The sequence below is a fragment of the Microtus oregoni genome, unplaced genomic scaffold (assembly GCF_018167655.1).
Source record: "Microtus oregoni isolate MIOR12 unplaced genomic scaffold, Mior012 000007F_ref0000211, whole genome shotgun sequence".
Taxonomy (NCBI): Eukaryota; Metazoa; Chordata; class Mammalia; order Rodentia; family Cricetidae; genus Microtus; species Microtus oregoni.
The window spans coordinates 13,928,660-13,946,453 of NW_024543066.1; the positions used below are offsets into that span (position 1 = coordinate 13,928,660).

Consider the following 17,794-nt stretch of genomic DNA (forward strand, 5'->3'; position numbering starts at 1 on the left):
TCGAAATATTTAATCGATTATAATCATTGCTTACTTCAAGATCTAAAATACATATTGATTCAGGTGCATTTGTTTCAAGCCTTGAAGTTTCCTGAGGCAAATGATGAAAGAGCTGTTTTAGCCATTTTCGAATTGCTGGTAAGATAGGAAGTGAATTCCATTGTAAGCCAAGCCAGGTAAGGTGCTGGAGACTACCATTATGTGCTCGAATGGCACCTGAAACAAAGGGGAAAACTGACCATGTACATTTTCTTTGGGTCTTTAGTTTGCCAAAATAAACAATTAAACCAACATTAAACTTAACTACAAACTGCTGTTTCAAACCTTAGAACTAGATATAGCAAAATTTCACATTCTTATTAAATGCATTACACTTTATAAAATTTTGTTTGATTTGCTTTGGATTTAGGACAAGGGTTTCTGTTATAGCCCTAGCTGTCCTGGAACTTACTCTGTGGCCTCGATCCACTTGCCTCTTCCTCCTGAGTGCTGGGATTAAAGAAGTGTGCCACTACACCCAGCTACACTTTATAAATTTTAATAAGAAAAGGTAAATAAGAAAGTTCCATGCCATCTGAGAAAATAAGAGTCATCAGTCAATCAACCAATAAATCATTTTTAAAAACAATAAAAGAAACCTGACAAAACAAGTAAATAATTCCTACTTTATAAAAATTTTGGAAAGATGTTCCTTTCATTAAGAAGTCATTAAGTAACAATGAAATACCATATTAACTTATGAGCATAGCAAAAAGCATTTTTTCATCTACAAGAAATGTAATACTGAAAAAGTTATGGGCTTCTAGAAGTAAGGAGAGCTCAAGTTTTCCAGAAATGCTAGCATTATAGCAATCTGCAAGAGACAAAGGTAGTAAGTACTTATCTATCTCAGTAATTTCAGTTTTAGGAATCTCCAAGGAATTAATTTTAAACCATATTCTATCTCATATACTATCTACAATGAAGTTCTCTCATATGCTTCCCTTTGTGATCATAACTGCGTAGCTATAAGGATGAAGTACTTCAGGTTATTTAATGTGTACTAAAGAGGTAGAACCTTTTCAGTAAAAAGTCAGTGAAATAGGTCATCTATGATGAACTGGTACAACGAGAAGAGGCTAATAGCACAACTGTCCACATGGACATTCATTCCAGCAAGGTGGTTGTCACTGGGCTAAAAGCTTGACAAAGATTATTAAAAAGGGCTAAAAGCTTGACAAAGATTATTAAAAAATAATCCTAGAACATAAGCCAAATCTCGGCAAGTAGAAAAAGACAAGGGAAGAAAACAATTGGGAAAACGCAGGAAAAGAAAAACGTTACATACAACGTTCATTAAAAACATGGTTAAATGATGCCGGGCATGGTAGTGAATAACTTTAATCTCAGCACTTGGGAAGCAGAGGCAGGTGAATCTCTATGATTGTGAGGCCATCACTGTATACATAGCTAATTCTAGGCCAGACCAAGCAAGGCTACATAGTGAGACTCTGTCTCAAAACCAAACAAAAAGATCCTATTTAAATAAAAAAGTTCTCAGTATTATTATATTATTTTAGTAGTACAAAAAACAAATTGAATGCTGAATGGTTTAAAGTACATAGCAAATATAGATAGATAGATAGATAGATAGATAGATAGAGATAGATAGAGATACATACATCATACAGGATAGAAAATTCACAAAGCAGCAAGAAATGTAAAGAAAAAGTGTCATCTATACATAGACTTTTTAACTTCCACCTCCTGCCAAAATAAACCTGGGAAGAATTCAAAAAATATTAAGACTATGAACCTTTCAGGTATAAATGAAGAGCATTTCCTTTGAAATGTACAACTTACCAGTATCATATCTAGCCAAGTCATCAGGGTCTGGTACTTGTCCATTAAGGTTTCCAATATCATCATTACCAAGGAAAGATCTATCCTTGGATGATGGACTGGAAAACAGGGCATCACAGAGAGCAGACTGGCCACTTTTATTAGCAAAAGATTCCACAACTTCCTTTAAAAAGTCTTGCTTGCCACGACTTAAATTTAACAACATGTGCCCTAAAAAAAACAATTTTTTACATCATTTTATGATGAAACACCAATTTAATTTGCTCACATTTCTTAATCATTTCACTGAAACACCCAAGAAGGAAATAATACAATTATCACCGACCTCATCTTCCAAGTCCCAAATCACAGCTGGTCAAGAAAAATGGTACTTTATAGAAAACAAACAAAATATAGGTCTCACAGTATCTGTGTCTACATAATAAAGTAAAACAAAAGGGGGGAAACAAAATGTATTAAAAAATGCTAAAGGAATTTGCATTCTAGAAAAGTATAGGATTTAAGTGCCTCTCAGACAACAGCTCTGGCCTGATGTAATCATGGCTAGAGCCACCTTCTCAGACTCCTGCTGTTTTGAAACAGTTTTAAGGCAGTGCCTATCTCCAGCTCTACTGATAGAAATTTCTTATTGGAATTTTAGAGTTAACGACTTGTTTCAAGAGCTGGAGAGAATGCTCAGTGGTTAAGAGCACTGGTTGCTCTTCCAGGAGTCCTGAGTTCAATACCCAGCAACCACAGGGTGGTTCACAACCATCTGTAATGGGATCTGATGCCCTCTTCTGCCATGCAGGCATATATACAGATAGAGCACTGATACACATAAAATAAATACATTAAGTTTTTTACAAAGGATTTGTTTCAAACTACTAATTGAATTAAGAACTATTACATACTATATATACCATGGGTGGACCTTGAAAAACATACTATGGGAAAAATATAGTGACAACCCCCCCCACACTTTATATCATTCCATTTAGGCAATTAAAGACTATCCCTAAAGTCCAGTGTTTACAAGCAGTGGTGTTAAATGGGCAGCAAATGATATCTAGCTACAGAAATGATTTCACGCACTAAAGATGGATGCTCTAGCATCTACACAAACAAGTTATCACCACTTGGAAGCAAAGTTAAGTAGGTTCTAATTGGTTTTTTGGCTGTTGTTTTGTTTCAATATAGGGTTTCTCTGTGTAACAGTCTTGGCTGTCCTGGAACTCTCCTTGTAGACCAGGTTGACCTCTGCCTCCCAAGTGCTGAGATTACAGGCATATGCCACCACTGTCCAGCCTAAGTAGGTTCTAATTTAAAATGCAATGGGGATTGGGGATTTAGTTCCATGACAGAATGCTTGCCTATCAAGTACCATGTCCCAAGTTCAGTCCTCACTCACCTCCCCCATGTAGCAATTTGGTTGTGTTTTTTCCTAATCCCTGCCATACTACCTTTAACTAATATGGCAAAAATAACAAGTAATTATGAAAGATTATCTCTGAATACTAGAAAGACTTTAAGTTAAGGAGCCTAATAAAAGTTCAGATCTTGCATAGCAAGATGGCTCAGCTATTAAGGGCACTTGCCACCAAGGACCTGAGTTCAATCCCCAGAACCCACACGGTAAAGAGAGATCATCTCCTGAGTGATGTACAGTGAGTGAGTACATGCACAACTCAACTCAAACAACAAACTCAAATACAACCATTTTTAAGTTTTTACCATTTTAGAATTTAATCAGTTAATGTATCGTTACCTGATTGGCTAAGTCGATCATGGGCCATCGTTTCCAGTAGATTTTGTCCAGCTTCTCCTTTTATTAATTTAACCTTTGGTCTTGGAATCTGACAATTTTAAAATAAAAATTCAATATCTCTATTTCCAACAGTCTGATGTTCTTTTCCATACTACTTTTTAAAAATGGCCAGTTAATAATTAAACTTAATTGGACAAAGGCTGACAAGAAATGTATGTACTCTATTAAGAAAAAGTACAAAGATTACTTATGCTTATATTCGGGAGTAGCAGATTTAGCAGAAGAATCTGCTGTGAGTTCAAGGCCTGTCTGGGCTATACATGGTCTTTTAGGCAAATCAGAGCTATAAAAGATCTTGTCAAACACCTACAACCCAGTGAATGTGGAGAAGCAGAGCTGGTACCTAACTAGATCCTTAGCCCCTAAGGACTAGTATTGACAATACTGGGAAGATACTCTTCACATTAAAAGGAGAAAGGTAAACACCAACCCAACCACACCCTTCCATCTACTATGGTCAACTTGTCTGCAAAATTCACTGGCACAAGAGTGGTGGTATAAAGCTTGTGGGAGTAACCAGCCAATAACTGATTTGACTTAAGGCCCACTCCATGAAATGGAACCCATGACCAATGCTGCTTGGGTAACCAAAACCCTGAGATTAAACAGGCAAGTGACCTATGGAAAAACCACATATTACTACTGTTCTGCTAAAGGAATGTTGCAATAAAATGACTCCTATACTATTTCCTTGCATGGCTTAACTAACATCAGAGCAGCTTTCTCCTGTAGCAGACAAGACCAAACACATAGACCCACAACCAGATAATATGCAGAGAGTGAAAAACCTTGGAACAAAAGAGATGTCTCCATCAAATCCCTCCCCTCAGGGCTAGGGGAACACTGTAGAAGAGGGGGCAGAAAGAGTTTAAGAGCCAGAGGGGATAGAGGACACCAAGGAATCAAAGTCTTCTAGACACAGCAGAGCTGGTGCACATATGAACTCAAGAAGCTGTGACACATGCAAGGAGCTGTATGGGTCTGTACCACATGGGCTGCTAGACCTCAGAGTGGACAAACATCCCATTCCTGACTCAGAAGCTATCTCCACTTGACTGACATTTACTTACAAATGAAATATTCATTTCCTCAAAGGGAGTCTCAATGGAGAAACAAACCACTTTTCCCCTCAATACCAGATAGGGTTTCTCTGTGTAGCCCTGGCTAACCTGGAACTCAGTCTGTAGACCAGGCTGATTTCGAACTCAAGAAATCTGGCAGCCTCTTCCTCCTGAGTGCTGGGATTAAAGGTGTGTGCCACCATCGTCACTATCATCCAGCCAAACAAACTACTCTTAAGGATAGGCCCCATACTCAGCAGTAGGCACAAAATAAACTCAAGGACATCTTTGGAGGTTCTTTGTCTTACAATATTAAGTCAGGGCAGTTTTGTGTTTCTTTTTTCTGCCTTACAGGTCCTTTGCATTTGGGGTTTTTGAGATTCCTAAGTGTGCAAACATGTGTCTCCACATCTATACACGCTTCTTGTGCTTTTTCTTTGGCTCTTTTTCATTTGGTTTTATCATATTCCAATTTGTTTGTTTTTGTTTATCTTACTATTACTCCTTAGATGCCTACTTGTTTTCTAATAAAGACAGAAAGTGTATGGATCAAGATGGGAAAAAAGATAGGGAGGAACTGGGGAAACAGTAATATGAATATATTATATGAAAAATACTTTCTATAAAAGAAAAAAAGATCCTGTCCGCCCCCCCCCCAAAAAAAAACACAAGAGATGGAGAGAGGAAGGGCAGGGAAGGGGAAAGGGGAAAAGAGAGAACAAAGATAGGAGCAAAAGGGGGAGGGGATTTGTGAAGGAGAGGGGACAGAAAGAGGAAGATATGGGAGGGCAAAGACGGAGGTGGAAAAGAGGGAGGTAGAAAAGGAGAAGAGAGAAAAAAGAGGAAGTGTGAGGGAGGAAGGGAGGGAAGGATATCTGTCCTATATATAACTTTTTGAATCAACTTGACCCACATTTAAAATTTCATCTTTAGGGGCTGGAGAGATGAATCAACAGTTAAGACCACTGGCTGCCATTCCAAAGGACCTGGATTCAATTTTCAACATCCACATGGCAGCTCTCAGCTGTTGTAACTCTAGTTCCAAGGACTCTGACACCCTCATACAGATATATATGTAAGTATAACACCAATGCACATTAAATAAAATAATAATAAATAAAATTTATCTTTAATATTATATTCACAGATATGGCCAAGTTTATAGATCAAACTCTTCAAAATGATCTCCAAATAAATGAGACCACTAAATACTGTCCACAAGAATGTATCCACACCTGTTTCACCAGTCTAAACAGTATGCTCACCTTGCTTTAGCTATACAAACTGACTTTTATCTTAACTTTAACACAATGTTTATTCACATATTTTTATTACTCACTGGGACACACCTCTATGAGAAAAACGATAAAGTCTTTTTGAAATGACACTGCACCCCAAACTGAAAAAGGCTTACCTGAAAAGCTATGAGATAGCACAATGCAGCCAGCTCAGAGAGAGCTCGCCACTGGATGTCACTGTGCTGACCCATCTTCAAAAGTAGAGAGCCAACATGCATGTAGAAATGTCCTTTCGTTTCTAGGAAAGTAGCTGAGAGCTTATCATTTCCACCCACAGAAGATTTCACAGACAGAAGAGCACTATCAAAACTGTAAGATCAAAAGAGTAAACAGGTACTCTATATACCACACTATGTCTATTTTAAAGAGTAAACAGGTACTCTATATACCACACTATAGTGATTTTAAAGAGTAAACAGGTACTCTATATACCACACTATGGCTATTTTAAAGAGTGAACAGGTACTCTATATAACACACTATAGTGATTTTAAAGCACACCTTGCACATTCACACTATGACCCTTCACAGATGAAGCACCCTAGAGGCTAGTCACAGATCAAACACGAGTGGGAATTTTCACCCAGCAGTTACAATACTTCAATCTTAAACACACTCTACATGATATCCTACTGCAAAATAGTTATTAATCACAAAAAAGATATGAATCAAATTAAAATGACAGATAAAATGTGAATATTTAATGGTAAATGAGGACAACACAGTTCAGAAATTATTTTTATTTTATATTCTATTTAACATTTTGAAATCTAATAACCAAGCTTTAGAAGCCTACCACTGTGTGAAGGATTACTCTTATCCTAAGTATTAAGGCTTATCATAAGAAATCAGAGCAACAGATTTTCTAACAAATAAGGTCTGAGGATTTCTATGAGTTCTCAAAGACCTCTTAAGGGGAATCCCTGAGTTTAAGCCTATTTTTGTAGTAATAATACTAAGAAACAGGAAATGCTTTGCGCCCTTTATACTCAGTTTCTCACACATATATAAATGAATTTTATAGACTTCAGATGAAATATACAGAATGACATACTTGAGAATCTATTTGTGTTCAATTGAGACAGATGCTACAAAAATGTAAAATAATGCCTCATTTTTTCAAGTTTTATTTAAAAAACTCTTACTTTTCATAAACACTGTTACTGTTATAAGCTTATTTGTTTTCATGAATTAAGTATTTTTCAGCAACCCTTTACTTTCAGAGTTTTGGGGGTTTTTTGTATTTTTTTTTTTTTTTTAAAGACAGGGTTTCTCTGCGTTGACCTGTCCTGAAATTTGCTCTGTAGACCAGGCTGGCCTCAAACTCAGGGATCCGCCTGCTTCAGCCTCCCAATCCACAAAAAGCCAACAATCCTTTACGGGTTTTTTTTTTCCTTTCTTTCTTTTTTTTTTTTTTTTTTGGCCTTTTGAGATAAGGTTTCTCTGCATAGCCCTGGCTGTCCTGGAACTCAGTCTGTAGTACTGGCTGGCCTCAAACTAAGAGACCTGCCTAACTCCGCATCCCTAATGCTAGGACTAAAGGCATGCGCAACCACCACCTAGCCAATCCTCTACTTTCAAAGGCAAGCAGTGGTCCATATACAAATCTAAGTGATGCTTTTATAATATGAAATTTGATTAATAAAAATAAAAAAAATAAAAAGAACCCAGTGGCAGTGGCACACACCTTTATTTTCAGCACTTGGGAGGCAGAGGCAGGCAGATCTCTGTGACTTCAAAGTCAGTCTGGTCTATACAGTGAGTTCCAGGACTGCCAGGGCTGTTAACACAGAGAAAAACTGTCTCCAACAAAACAAAACAAACAAACAAAATAAGTTTATTCATTATATTTGAATTCCTTTGTTTCTAAGCCAAATGTTTTCTGAAATAGTAGTGATGCTAAATGCTTATACTAGCAAATCTGAACCTAGTCAATGAACAAAAAAGAACTTTGTTACGTAGCTTTTACTCAAAATTACCACGTTAAAAATAAAATGTGGGGGGGACTAGATAGATGACTCAGAGGTTAAGAGCACTGGCTGCTCTTCCAGAGGTCCTGAGTTCAATTCCCAGCAACCGCATGGTGGCTCACAACCATCTATAGTGAGGTCTGGTGCCCTCTTCTGGCGTGCAGGCATACATGCAGGCAGAATACACATATAATAAATAAATAAATAAATAAATAAATAAATGAAATAATTTTTTGAAAAAATGTGGTTGGGCAGTGGTGGTGCTATCTTTAATCCCAGCACTTGAAAGGCAGAGGCAAGCGGATCTCTGTGAGTTCAAGGCCAGCCTGGTTTACAGAGTACGTTCCAGGGGAGGTTCCAAAGCAAAACAGAGAAACCCTGTCTCAAAAAAATAAATCAATCAATCAAAATAAATAAATACATTAAATTAAATCAAACATGATACTCCAGAACATTCATTTTAATGTTGAACTATTAATCATGACAAAAGAGAATATTAAACTAGAAGGCTAATTTTCAGAGAGTTACTGTAAGAATTTTCTAGGGAGGGCAATACAGGTCAAAGGGCAAAGGCATTTATAGCCAAGCCTGGTGAGTTCATTCCCTGGGACCCACAAAAATGAAAGGGGCAGAACTAAATCCTGTAAATTATCCCCAACCTCCACACTTGCACTATGGCATATGACACCACATATATAAGAGAACGTAATTTTAAAATTACAAAAAAGTTCCCTAAAAATAAGTTGTATAGAATTATATAGCATTTCCATAAAAGTATAATCTCAAGTGTTTTATCGTATGAGCATAGGTAAACTAGAGGAATGTTAATGATGTAAACAAACCTAGACCAATTAGTACAAAAAAAAGGAAATCTGTCACGTGGCTAAGTGTGTCCATGCACACACTTACAGTCTCTCAACAACATACCTTTCCAGTAGCTCTCTGCTCTCCTGCACATCTCTGGCAGAAAGTGTGAGAAGCATAAGGTTAGCGTAGGCTAGAAGTAAGTCTTTACTGGTTGCTCTCCAAGTACTTTTATCGGAATCCAAACACTGCAGAGACTCCAAATATTCCTATTGTTTTAGAAAAACAATAAATCTTTATAAATCTTTAACAGATTTAAAAAAACTGACCACTGTATGCTACAAAAATCTTTGGTCCATTATTATTATAACTATAAAAATGGCAATGTTTAAACTGGCCTTATAAATAAAAATACCAAATATACACACAGAGACACACACACACATTTATTATCCCAATCTATCCAAATTTTCATTTTATAGTTGTGCTCTATTGATGAAAGAAATTTAAATGTTGAAGAACACTTAAATATGAAGGAATGTATGGTAACTATCCATCTAGAAAAGGAGACAAATAGCTTTCACCTACCCTAAGAGTCTGTACAACACAGGAATTCCATTCTAAACTTGAACGTAGGGTTATGTTCTTCTCTGCCTCGTGGCAGTGGGCCACAGCATCCTTCAATCTTTTATTTGAACGGTACAGCTCTACTAGTCGGATATTCACATGAACATCATCAGGTCTTGCATAAAGTTCTGACTGAATCAAGTCAAAAAGTTTATTCCATCCATCTTCACCTTTACAATCTAAAAGCTGTTCCTATTTGGAAGAAAAGTCATTAAATGTTGAGTAATACTGATACAATTTTAGATAAGTCATAGGTTCATGCACAACCTTCAACTATATCTAGCTCTAAAAAAGTACACGGCATAGGTTACCACTCCACATAAACTATTAACTCCTTCACACTTACTTTCAGATGTTAACAACTTCGCGTGAAAGTAGCACTTAGCTACCACAGTACCCGTGATTGTCCATATTCACCTCACAGACTTTAGTAAGACTACTATTGCTTCACATCCCTGTATACCTGGTACAACCTACCCGATAAACCCTTACCACCAGGATCCTCACCTGCATACCCTGCAGCTCACAGAAAGTGTGACTCAATTACTTAAGCCCAACGTCTCACACTGATCTGCTATCGTCATCATCTACTAGTTTCCCCTCTTGAAACTAAATGAACAGTGAGTATTACCACGTCACAAGAGCCCCAAGCAGCTCTTCATAACAGCTCCCTCTCATAGTCTATACACAGGAGGAATTCATGGTTTCTTCACTCCCTACTATTACCTCCAAATCACATGTCCTCCCACACTTTTTGTAATTCTAGGGGGAGTGACTTTTTCATCCCTAACAATTACCTTTATAATTAGCAAATAGGTAGGGTAGTAGCTTAGTTACTCAGTTCTTTAATCATCTCATACAACGTTCAGACATTTGTCATTGATACAAGTCTTCCAACCCTATTATTTGATTATAGCGCTCTGACCAGGTGTTCGCCAGTTCACTCAACACCTCAGTGCCACATCTGTACTTCTCCACTATGAGAAGCTCTTTCAGCACACTTACATTGTCAAGCTTTAATTATCCACAACACATGGGTTTACTTTCTTCTCCATCAAGCTAAAATGCAGTAATTCTTAATATTCTACATTACTGCTTGTTTACAAAAATCCCTCCACCTAATTCCCTCCACCTTTCCTACGAGGGCCCTATACCATTCTCTCTGTGCTGCCATAAACAGTTGAACAACTGGAGATAGGGCATACTGGAAATTAGGAAATTTCAAATTCAGGCTGATTTGATTTTCATGATCTCATGTCTCAAACTAGTATTACCTAAAATGAAGCACCATTTTACTTCTAATAAATGCATATTCTCTACTCCCTAAAAGGACCACATATTCCTTCAACCCTGATGGTCAACCTTTGGCCTTGACTTATCCTTCACTAAGAAAAGTGAAGCTATCCTGATGTATAAATTCTATTTTACTTTACCTACATACTTATCTTCTATCTTTGCCTCACAAACATCTCTAGTAGCAATCTATACATTTCCTAACCTCCTCCATTAATCTCTCTCCTGCTGGGTCATTTCCAAAAACTTATGGTTGGCTTCTTTTAATCTGCAAAAAGAAAGCCTGGGCTTTGATTATACGTGAAATACTAAATTAAAAACAGAAATTTTTTAAAAGGAACATTATACCTCTTTCAAAATAAGTTAATTGCTGAAACTTCTAAAGAAACATGTATAGGCCAGGCATAGTGGCACACACTTTTAATCCAGCACTCAGGAGGCAGGAGCAAATGGATCTGAGGCAAGCGTGGTCTACAATGTGAGTGGAACAGCTAGAGCTACAGAGAGAAATCCTGTGTTGAGGGTGGGGAAAATACACACACATATATGTATAATAGCATTGAAAGGAACAAGTTAAAAATAAATATACATTTATGTACACCTTTAATCCTAGTACTCTAGAGGCTAAGTCAGGAGGACCATGAGTTTGGGGCCAGTCTAGGATATGAGCAAGACAGTCAAAAACAAACAAATGTAACAGTCAAAGTTGGATATGACAACATGGGAAAACCCAAAGCCATACAAAGTAACATTAATAATTTTTAACATTTTTAGTAATTATTCAGAATAAACTGTGTTTTTATTTTCTGTTTGAGAGCCTCATGCTTCCAGTTTTTAGAACACAACTATTTCTATTACTCTGAGACAGGGTCTCATTATATAGCCTTGACTGACTTGAAACTTGCTATGTTATACCAGGCTGGGCTTGGAATCATAGAGATCTACATTCCTCTGCTTCCCAAGTGCTTAGATTAAATATATGCACTACTATGGCAGGCTTGAACATACTTCTTTCAACCCATAAATAATTATCTAACAAAGAAAATTCTATGCCAGAGTTCCATTTACACCTTAGCTACATGCACGCAAGTCCATGTACATGTACGCACACACACACACCCCTTACCTCCACTGGTCACAAAATGATACAATACCATAGCAACTACATTGTACGGAATTATGAAACTATAAAATCACTAAAATAGTATTCTAGAATAATAACTGAGGTATCATTTGTAAAGTATTACACTGCCTAGTAAGCCAACACTCAGAAAGGTTTTATAAGATTTAAAGATTTTTAAAGAAAATATGAATGTACTATATAAGTTTGCTATTGACAAGGATTTATGCTTAAAAACACTAAAAATGATGATATCTGAGTTTTTTCCTTCCATATGTTGCTTGGGTTGTAACTTTACCTTCAGCTTATAAATGGCAGGACTTCCTGGGAAAAGCTTGGCTGCTCTTTCAACCCAGTATTTTGCTCTTCCATCGGTCACGTCATTTTTACAAAGCAATTCTGCAATTTTTAACACAAGATCTTTCTGTGTTGGGTTTAATTCCACTGAACGCTGATATCAGAAAAATACCAAAACAGAAATTATAAAGTGAACATAAGTGTAAGTATATACAATCACCTAAAAAAAATTACTACACATATAAAAATCTCCCAATTTTTCAAAGATTTTCTTTTTTGGGGGGAGGGGGGGGTTCAAGACAGGGTTTCTCTGTAGCTTTGGAGACTGTCCTGGAACTAGCTCTTGTAGACCAGGCTGGCCTTGAACTCACAGAGATCCACCTGCCTCTGCCTCCCGAGTGCTGGATTAAAGGTGTGCGCCACCACTGCCTGGCTTTTTCAAAGATTTTTTAAATTATTTTAATTATATGCATGTGTTCCTGTGTGTGCACATATGCAAAACATGAATGTAGATACTCAAGAAGGCAAAAGAAGCTGTCAGATTCCCTAGAAACTGCCTTACAGGCAAGTGTGAGCTGTTCCACATGGTGCTGGGAACCAAACTCAGGACAAGTATAGTGAGCACTGTTAACCTGAGTTATCTACCTTACAGCCTTTCAAAATCCGATTCCTAAATGATTTTATTTTAAAGTGGTTAGAGCCACCAATGTTTTTTTGTGGAGTAGATGTGGTCTTAGATACCTTTCATCTCAGCACTCAGGAGACAAAGGCTAGAGTATCTCTATGAGCTTGAGGCCAGCAAGTTCTAGGGCACCCAGAACTATATAAAATGCCCTCAAAAAACAAACCTAACCAAAACAGAAACAAATCATTGTAACTATAAATTAAATAAATTTTGCATTGCTTAGTTAAATTTTTTAAAAATATGAGGTTATTGTCTCTGACCATTTTTAGGTTTTACTTATTTTGTTTCCAGGGATGTAGGTGCTCCTGTGCCATGGTCAACCAGTTGAAGTCATAGGACAGCTCCTTCCTTCCACCTTGTAGACTGCAGGAACCAAACTCACCTGGTCAGGCTCAGGCACCTTTACCAGCTGGGCCATCTCCCCAGGCTACACTATATTTTATGTGTTTTAAATATTCAAAATTTTAGCCCGATGGTGGTTGCGCAAGCCTTTAACCCCAACACTAGGGTCAAAGACAGGTGGATCTTTGTGAGTTCAAGGCCACCCTGGCCAAAGGAGGGACAGGCTTCAAAGCAACCAAGAAACCCTGTCTCCCCCAGGCACCCCCCAAAAATCAAAATTTTAAGTATGTTCCAAACTAAGCCACTTAATAGTATTAATGTTCTTTTCACTACATTGATAAAATTAATATGAATTATTTATTACATACCATAGGCATCACCTGTATGGCTATGCAAAGGTTACACTTTAAAAAAAAATATGTACAGGTTTTTAGTCTACATGTATGTCTGTGTACCATGTGCGTGATTGTGCCCAAGGAGGCCAGAAGAGGACATCAGATTCCTTGGGAGTAGAATTACAAATGGCTGTAAGCCACCACACAGGTGCTAGGTTGAAAGCAAGTTCCTCTGGAAGATGAGCCCAAACTCCAAACTCTTCATTGATGAGCCATCTCTCCAGCCTTACAGAGGCTGTACTTTAATTCTATAATTACCTTATAACATTCAACAGCTTTGTCTGTATTTTCTTCAGCTTCATAAAGAAGACCCAAAAATCTGTGGGCTTTAGGGTCCCTCTCTTGCACATTAATATATGTAGAAATGTATCTGTTTTAAAAACAAGAGTCATCGATTAAACATGTTTTAAAATACAAAACTAAATTTCAGATCATTACACTTATGACTCTACTGAAATATTGACAGAAGAGTGCATCGTAAACCAAGCACCCACCAATTCTTCTACTGTAAGTCAGTTACTAGCTACCATATTTATTTAACACGGAGTACCAAAATATCCACTGCAAAGCAGCTAACAATCACACAGAGAAAACAACACATTTCCTTATTTTATTGTTTTACTCAAGATGTATTTACTCGTCCTCAGCAAGAGCAACTGAGTACTCTTAATCACCAGTACTCTCTCCAGGCCCTCATTTTACTACAAAGTGCTACACTTGCCAAATGATTTTTCTTCTACTACCTACAAGAAATGAATGCATAATTTTGTTTTACTTCCCGATTGTATTAAGTAAACCACTAAAGAGTTTCGCATAAGCAATGATTATAATCAACAACCTACAATGAAAAATTTTTAAGGGAGAATGTTAAATACTAAAAATGTTTCACAAACCAAGAGAATATATTTACCTTTTAAACAAGAAAATAATCTCTAAGTACTATACTCAGCTAAATTTGAACAGCAGAAAAATGTCTTGACTACCCAAACAGAACTAATTCTCTTCTCTTCCCATCCTGAATTTGGGAGGGAGTGTGTCTGCTGCAGGATATACATGGACAATCTGCAGAAGATGGTTCCGGGGGTCTAGCTCAGGTCCATCAGGCTGGTGGCGGACGAGCACCTTTACGCACTAAGACATCTCACCAGCCCCTAATTTCTATGTCTTGTATCAAGCAATATTAAATCAAGTAACAACAAAAATAAAGTTATCTTCTGGGTTCATTAACAATGTGATAGAAAAAGACCAAACACGAAAACTGAGAAGAAAAACTCTAATATTAGCCGGGATGGTGGTGCACGCCTTTAATCCCAGCACTCGGGAGGCAGAGGCAGGTGGATCTCTGTGAGTTCGAGACCAGCCTGGTCTACAGAGCTAGTTCCAGGACAGGCTCCAAAGCTCAGAGAAACCCTGTCTCGAAAAAAAAGAAAGAAAGAAAAACTTTCATATTAACAAGAACAACAATTAACAGATTCAGATGTGGCCAACAGAAGTTATCACTGCTTCCCTTTCCTTCTGGGGAAGAGGCTGCCAGGGATATACCCAGAGGCCCTCATACATACAATTCAGAGAAAAATAACTGACTCTCTAAAGAACTGTCCTAGGAAAACCTGGGTTACAGCCTTTCTCGCTAGCAGTCCCCTGGTCCCATCACTGCTTTTGATAATCTGTCTCCTTTTTAACTTCCTCCTCTAAGCTACTCTGAGTAAGGAAATTAGAACCAGTCAGTTTCTTGTCTGGTTGGCAAGAAAGCAACTACTGAGGTTGTTAGGTTGGCTGGTCTCTGGCCAACATTTTATGAAGTCAGTGTTTCCTGCTTCCTAACTAACCAGAAAGAAATTTACACACAGGAATGATCTCTTTCATTCTACACAAGGGCAATTTTAGAAACAGTGTTTTAAGACAAATAATTTCTGTACTAGATATAAACAAAAGCCAGTAAGAAATACTCTTAGAAGCTCAATCTAACAAATGTCTGAAAGCAATAAATCCCTTATTCCAGGATACACTTAAATAAAAATGTATTCTTTAACAGTTCTTCCTATTACAAGAATGGAAAATTGAAACCTCTTTCCAGGTTGGTACTTACTTTTTAGCAAGATCATATTCTTTAGCTTCATAGTACAGCTTTGCAAAATAGAATCCTTTCATTGACTTCTAAAAAAGAATTGAGTGGTTTTACTGTTTATATTTTGAAATACTACACAACTTTTTCAAAGGACAAAAATGCCCTAACAAGTATAACATTAACTTTTCCATATGAAAAGAAAAAAATGAGCTGAGCAGTGATGACGCACACCTTTAATCCCAGCACTCAGGAGGCAGAGGCAGGGGGATCCTTGTGAGTTCGATGCCAGCCTGGTCTACAAGAACTAGTTCCAAGATAGGCTCCAAAGCTACAGAAAAACCTTGTCTTAAAAAAAAAAAAAGAAAGAAAAATATGTATACCCTAAGAGTTAATGAATGGTTCCAAATTTTATAAATTTCATGAAAAATAAATTCAATAGTTAAAATGGGCATCAGAAGTTACAATTCAAGGCAGGTGAAGTAGTTCACACCTGCAGTCCTAAAGACTCAGGAACTGGAAATAGAAGAGGATCCTGAGTTCAAGGCCATTCTAAGCTCAAAACCAGTTTGAGTTACAACACACACACACACACACACAAAATGAAAAAAGTTTACTCAGAGAAGCTAGGGACACCTTAGCCATGTGTTACCCAGCAATCTTTTACTGCTTTCCTTGCATTACTTTACAGATAAGTAAGTACATGAAAACCAATTTTCCTGGAGAAAGGGATGTATACCAGAAATCTCTCCTTCCCCACCCTCTGTAAGAAGCCTCCTTGGGAAAGCATTTCAGACTCATTAAAGTTCTGGACATTCCATGTACTATTCACTTTAAAAACCAGTATTTTACACACGAATTTTTAAAGATTGGAATAAAATGTGGTATTTTGTTTCTTTTTTTAAACAGGGTTATTAGCCTTAACTGGCCTGATACACAAGATGTAGAACCAGGACAGCCTCAAAGATCCACCTGCTTCGGCCTCCCAAGTACTGGGATTACAGGCACATACCACACCTGACTTTGAAATATCTGGGACTGGAGAGATGGCTCAGTGGTTAAGAACAATGACTACTCTTCCAGAGGTCCTGAGTTCAAGTCCCAGAAACCACATGGGGGCTCACAATATAAAGAAATCTGGTGCCCTCTTCTGGCCTGCCGGCATACATGTGCAAGCAGAACACTGTATAGATAATAAATACATCTTTTTAAAAAAAGGAAAAGGAAATAAAATCTGAATTCTTGAAATAAACCTATTTCATACCCTTGATCTTTACTACTATAAACTGCCAAGTCCAGAACACAGCTTCACACAAGATATGATCTGCAGGCAGAGAAAAGGCTGAGCGGTGAAGAGGAGCACCACATGGCAGCTCTCCACCTCTGTAACTACAGTTTCAGGGATCCAACACCCTCTTCTGACCTCCATGGGCATCAAGCACACAAGTGACACACATACATACATGCAGGCAAAACACTCATACACATAAAAGAGAATCGTTGCCAATGGCTTTGGATATGACAGTATTCAGAGACTTTTGGTTTATGAAGGGAGAGGCAATCTTCCTTTCTATGAAGGATAATTTAGCTATATGGAATGTTGCTTACAGAACTGGTTCAGACATTTGTGGGACTTATTAGCTTAACTCTGCTACTGACAAGCTGTCTCAGTAATTACCCTTTGAAAGGGGGCTTTGGGAACTATCTGGTGTCTGAGCTAATGAACTTCAATAGTATAAATTGATACTTAAAATAGCAATATCAGAACATTCTAGCTGAAGGCGTCAGCGGTGGTGGCGCACGCCTTTAATCCCAGTACTCGGGAGGCAGAGGCAGGCGGATCTCTGTGGGTTCGAGGCCAGCCTGGTCTACAAGAGCTAGTTCCAGGACAGGCTCCAAAACCACAGAGAAACCCTGTCTCGAAAAACCAAAAAAATAAAAAATAAAATAAAAAAAATAAATAAATAAGTATACCTAGAAGACAGCTAGTTTCCTGGTGTTTTCTGACTCAAAAAGGACATTGTCACTCCTACAGCATTCTGCTTATGTGTTAACAGCAGTGATCAAAGTCCTGTTTTTATTGGTTTTGTCTGTGTGTATCTATCCCTTCAACTGTATGGTATACTCAGGTACAATCCTGGTTGCTAGATTTCAACCACCACTGAACCACGAGTGGGTAGGCACTCAA

The 17,794-nt window shown here is 37.7% G+C and overlaps 1 protein-coding gene across 2 annotated transcripts in view; it reads right to left on the minus strand.

Annotated features, from left to right (window-relative positions):
- The window catches only part of Ranbp2 (RAN binding protein 2), a 55,927-nt gene that overhangs the window by 32,307 nt on the left and 5,826 nt on the right, over positions 1-17,794 (minus strand). For both annotated transcript variants that reach the window (XM_041656244.1, XM_041656245.1), the window contains exons 2-10: positions 15,631-15,698; positions 13,800-13,911; positions 12,121-12,273; positions 9,371-9,601; positions 8,906-9,051; positions 6,125-6,317; positions 3,590-3,677; positions 1,843-2,052; positions 35-216 (exon numbers count right to left, since the gene is read on the minus strand). In XM_041656244.1, the coding sequence (XP_041512178.1) occupies positions 35-216; positions 1,843-2,052; positions 3,590-3,677; positions 6,125-6,317; positions 8,906-9,051; positions 9,371-9,601; positions 12,121-12,273; positions 13,800-13,911; positions 15,631-15,698 (1,383 nt within the window). The remainder of the gene's footprint in view (positions 1-34; positions 217-1,842; positions 2,053-3,589; positions 3,678-6,124; positions 6,318-8,905; positions 9,052-9,370; positions 9,602-12,120; positions 12,274-13,799; positions 13,912-15,630; positions 15,699-17,794) is intronic.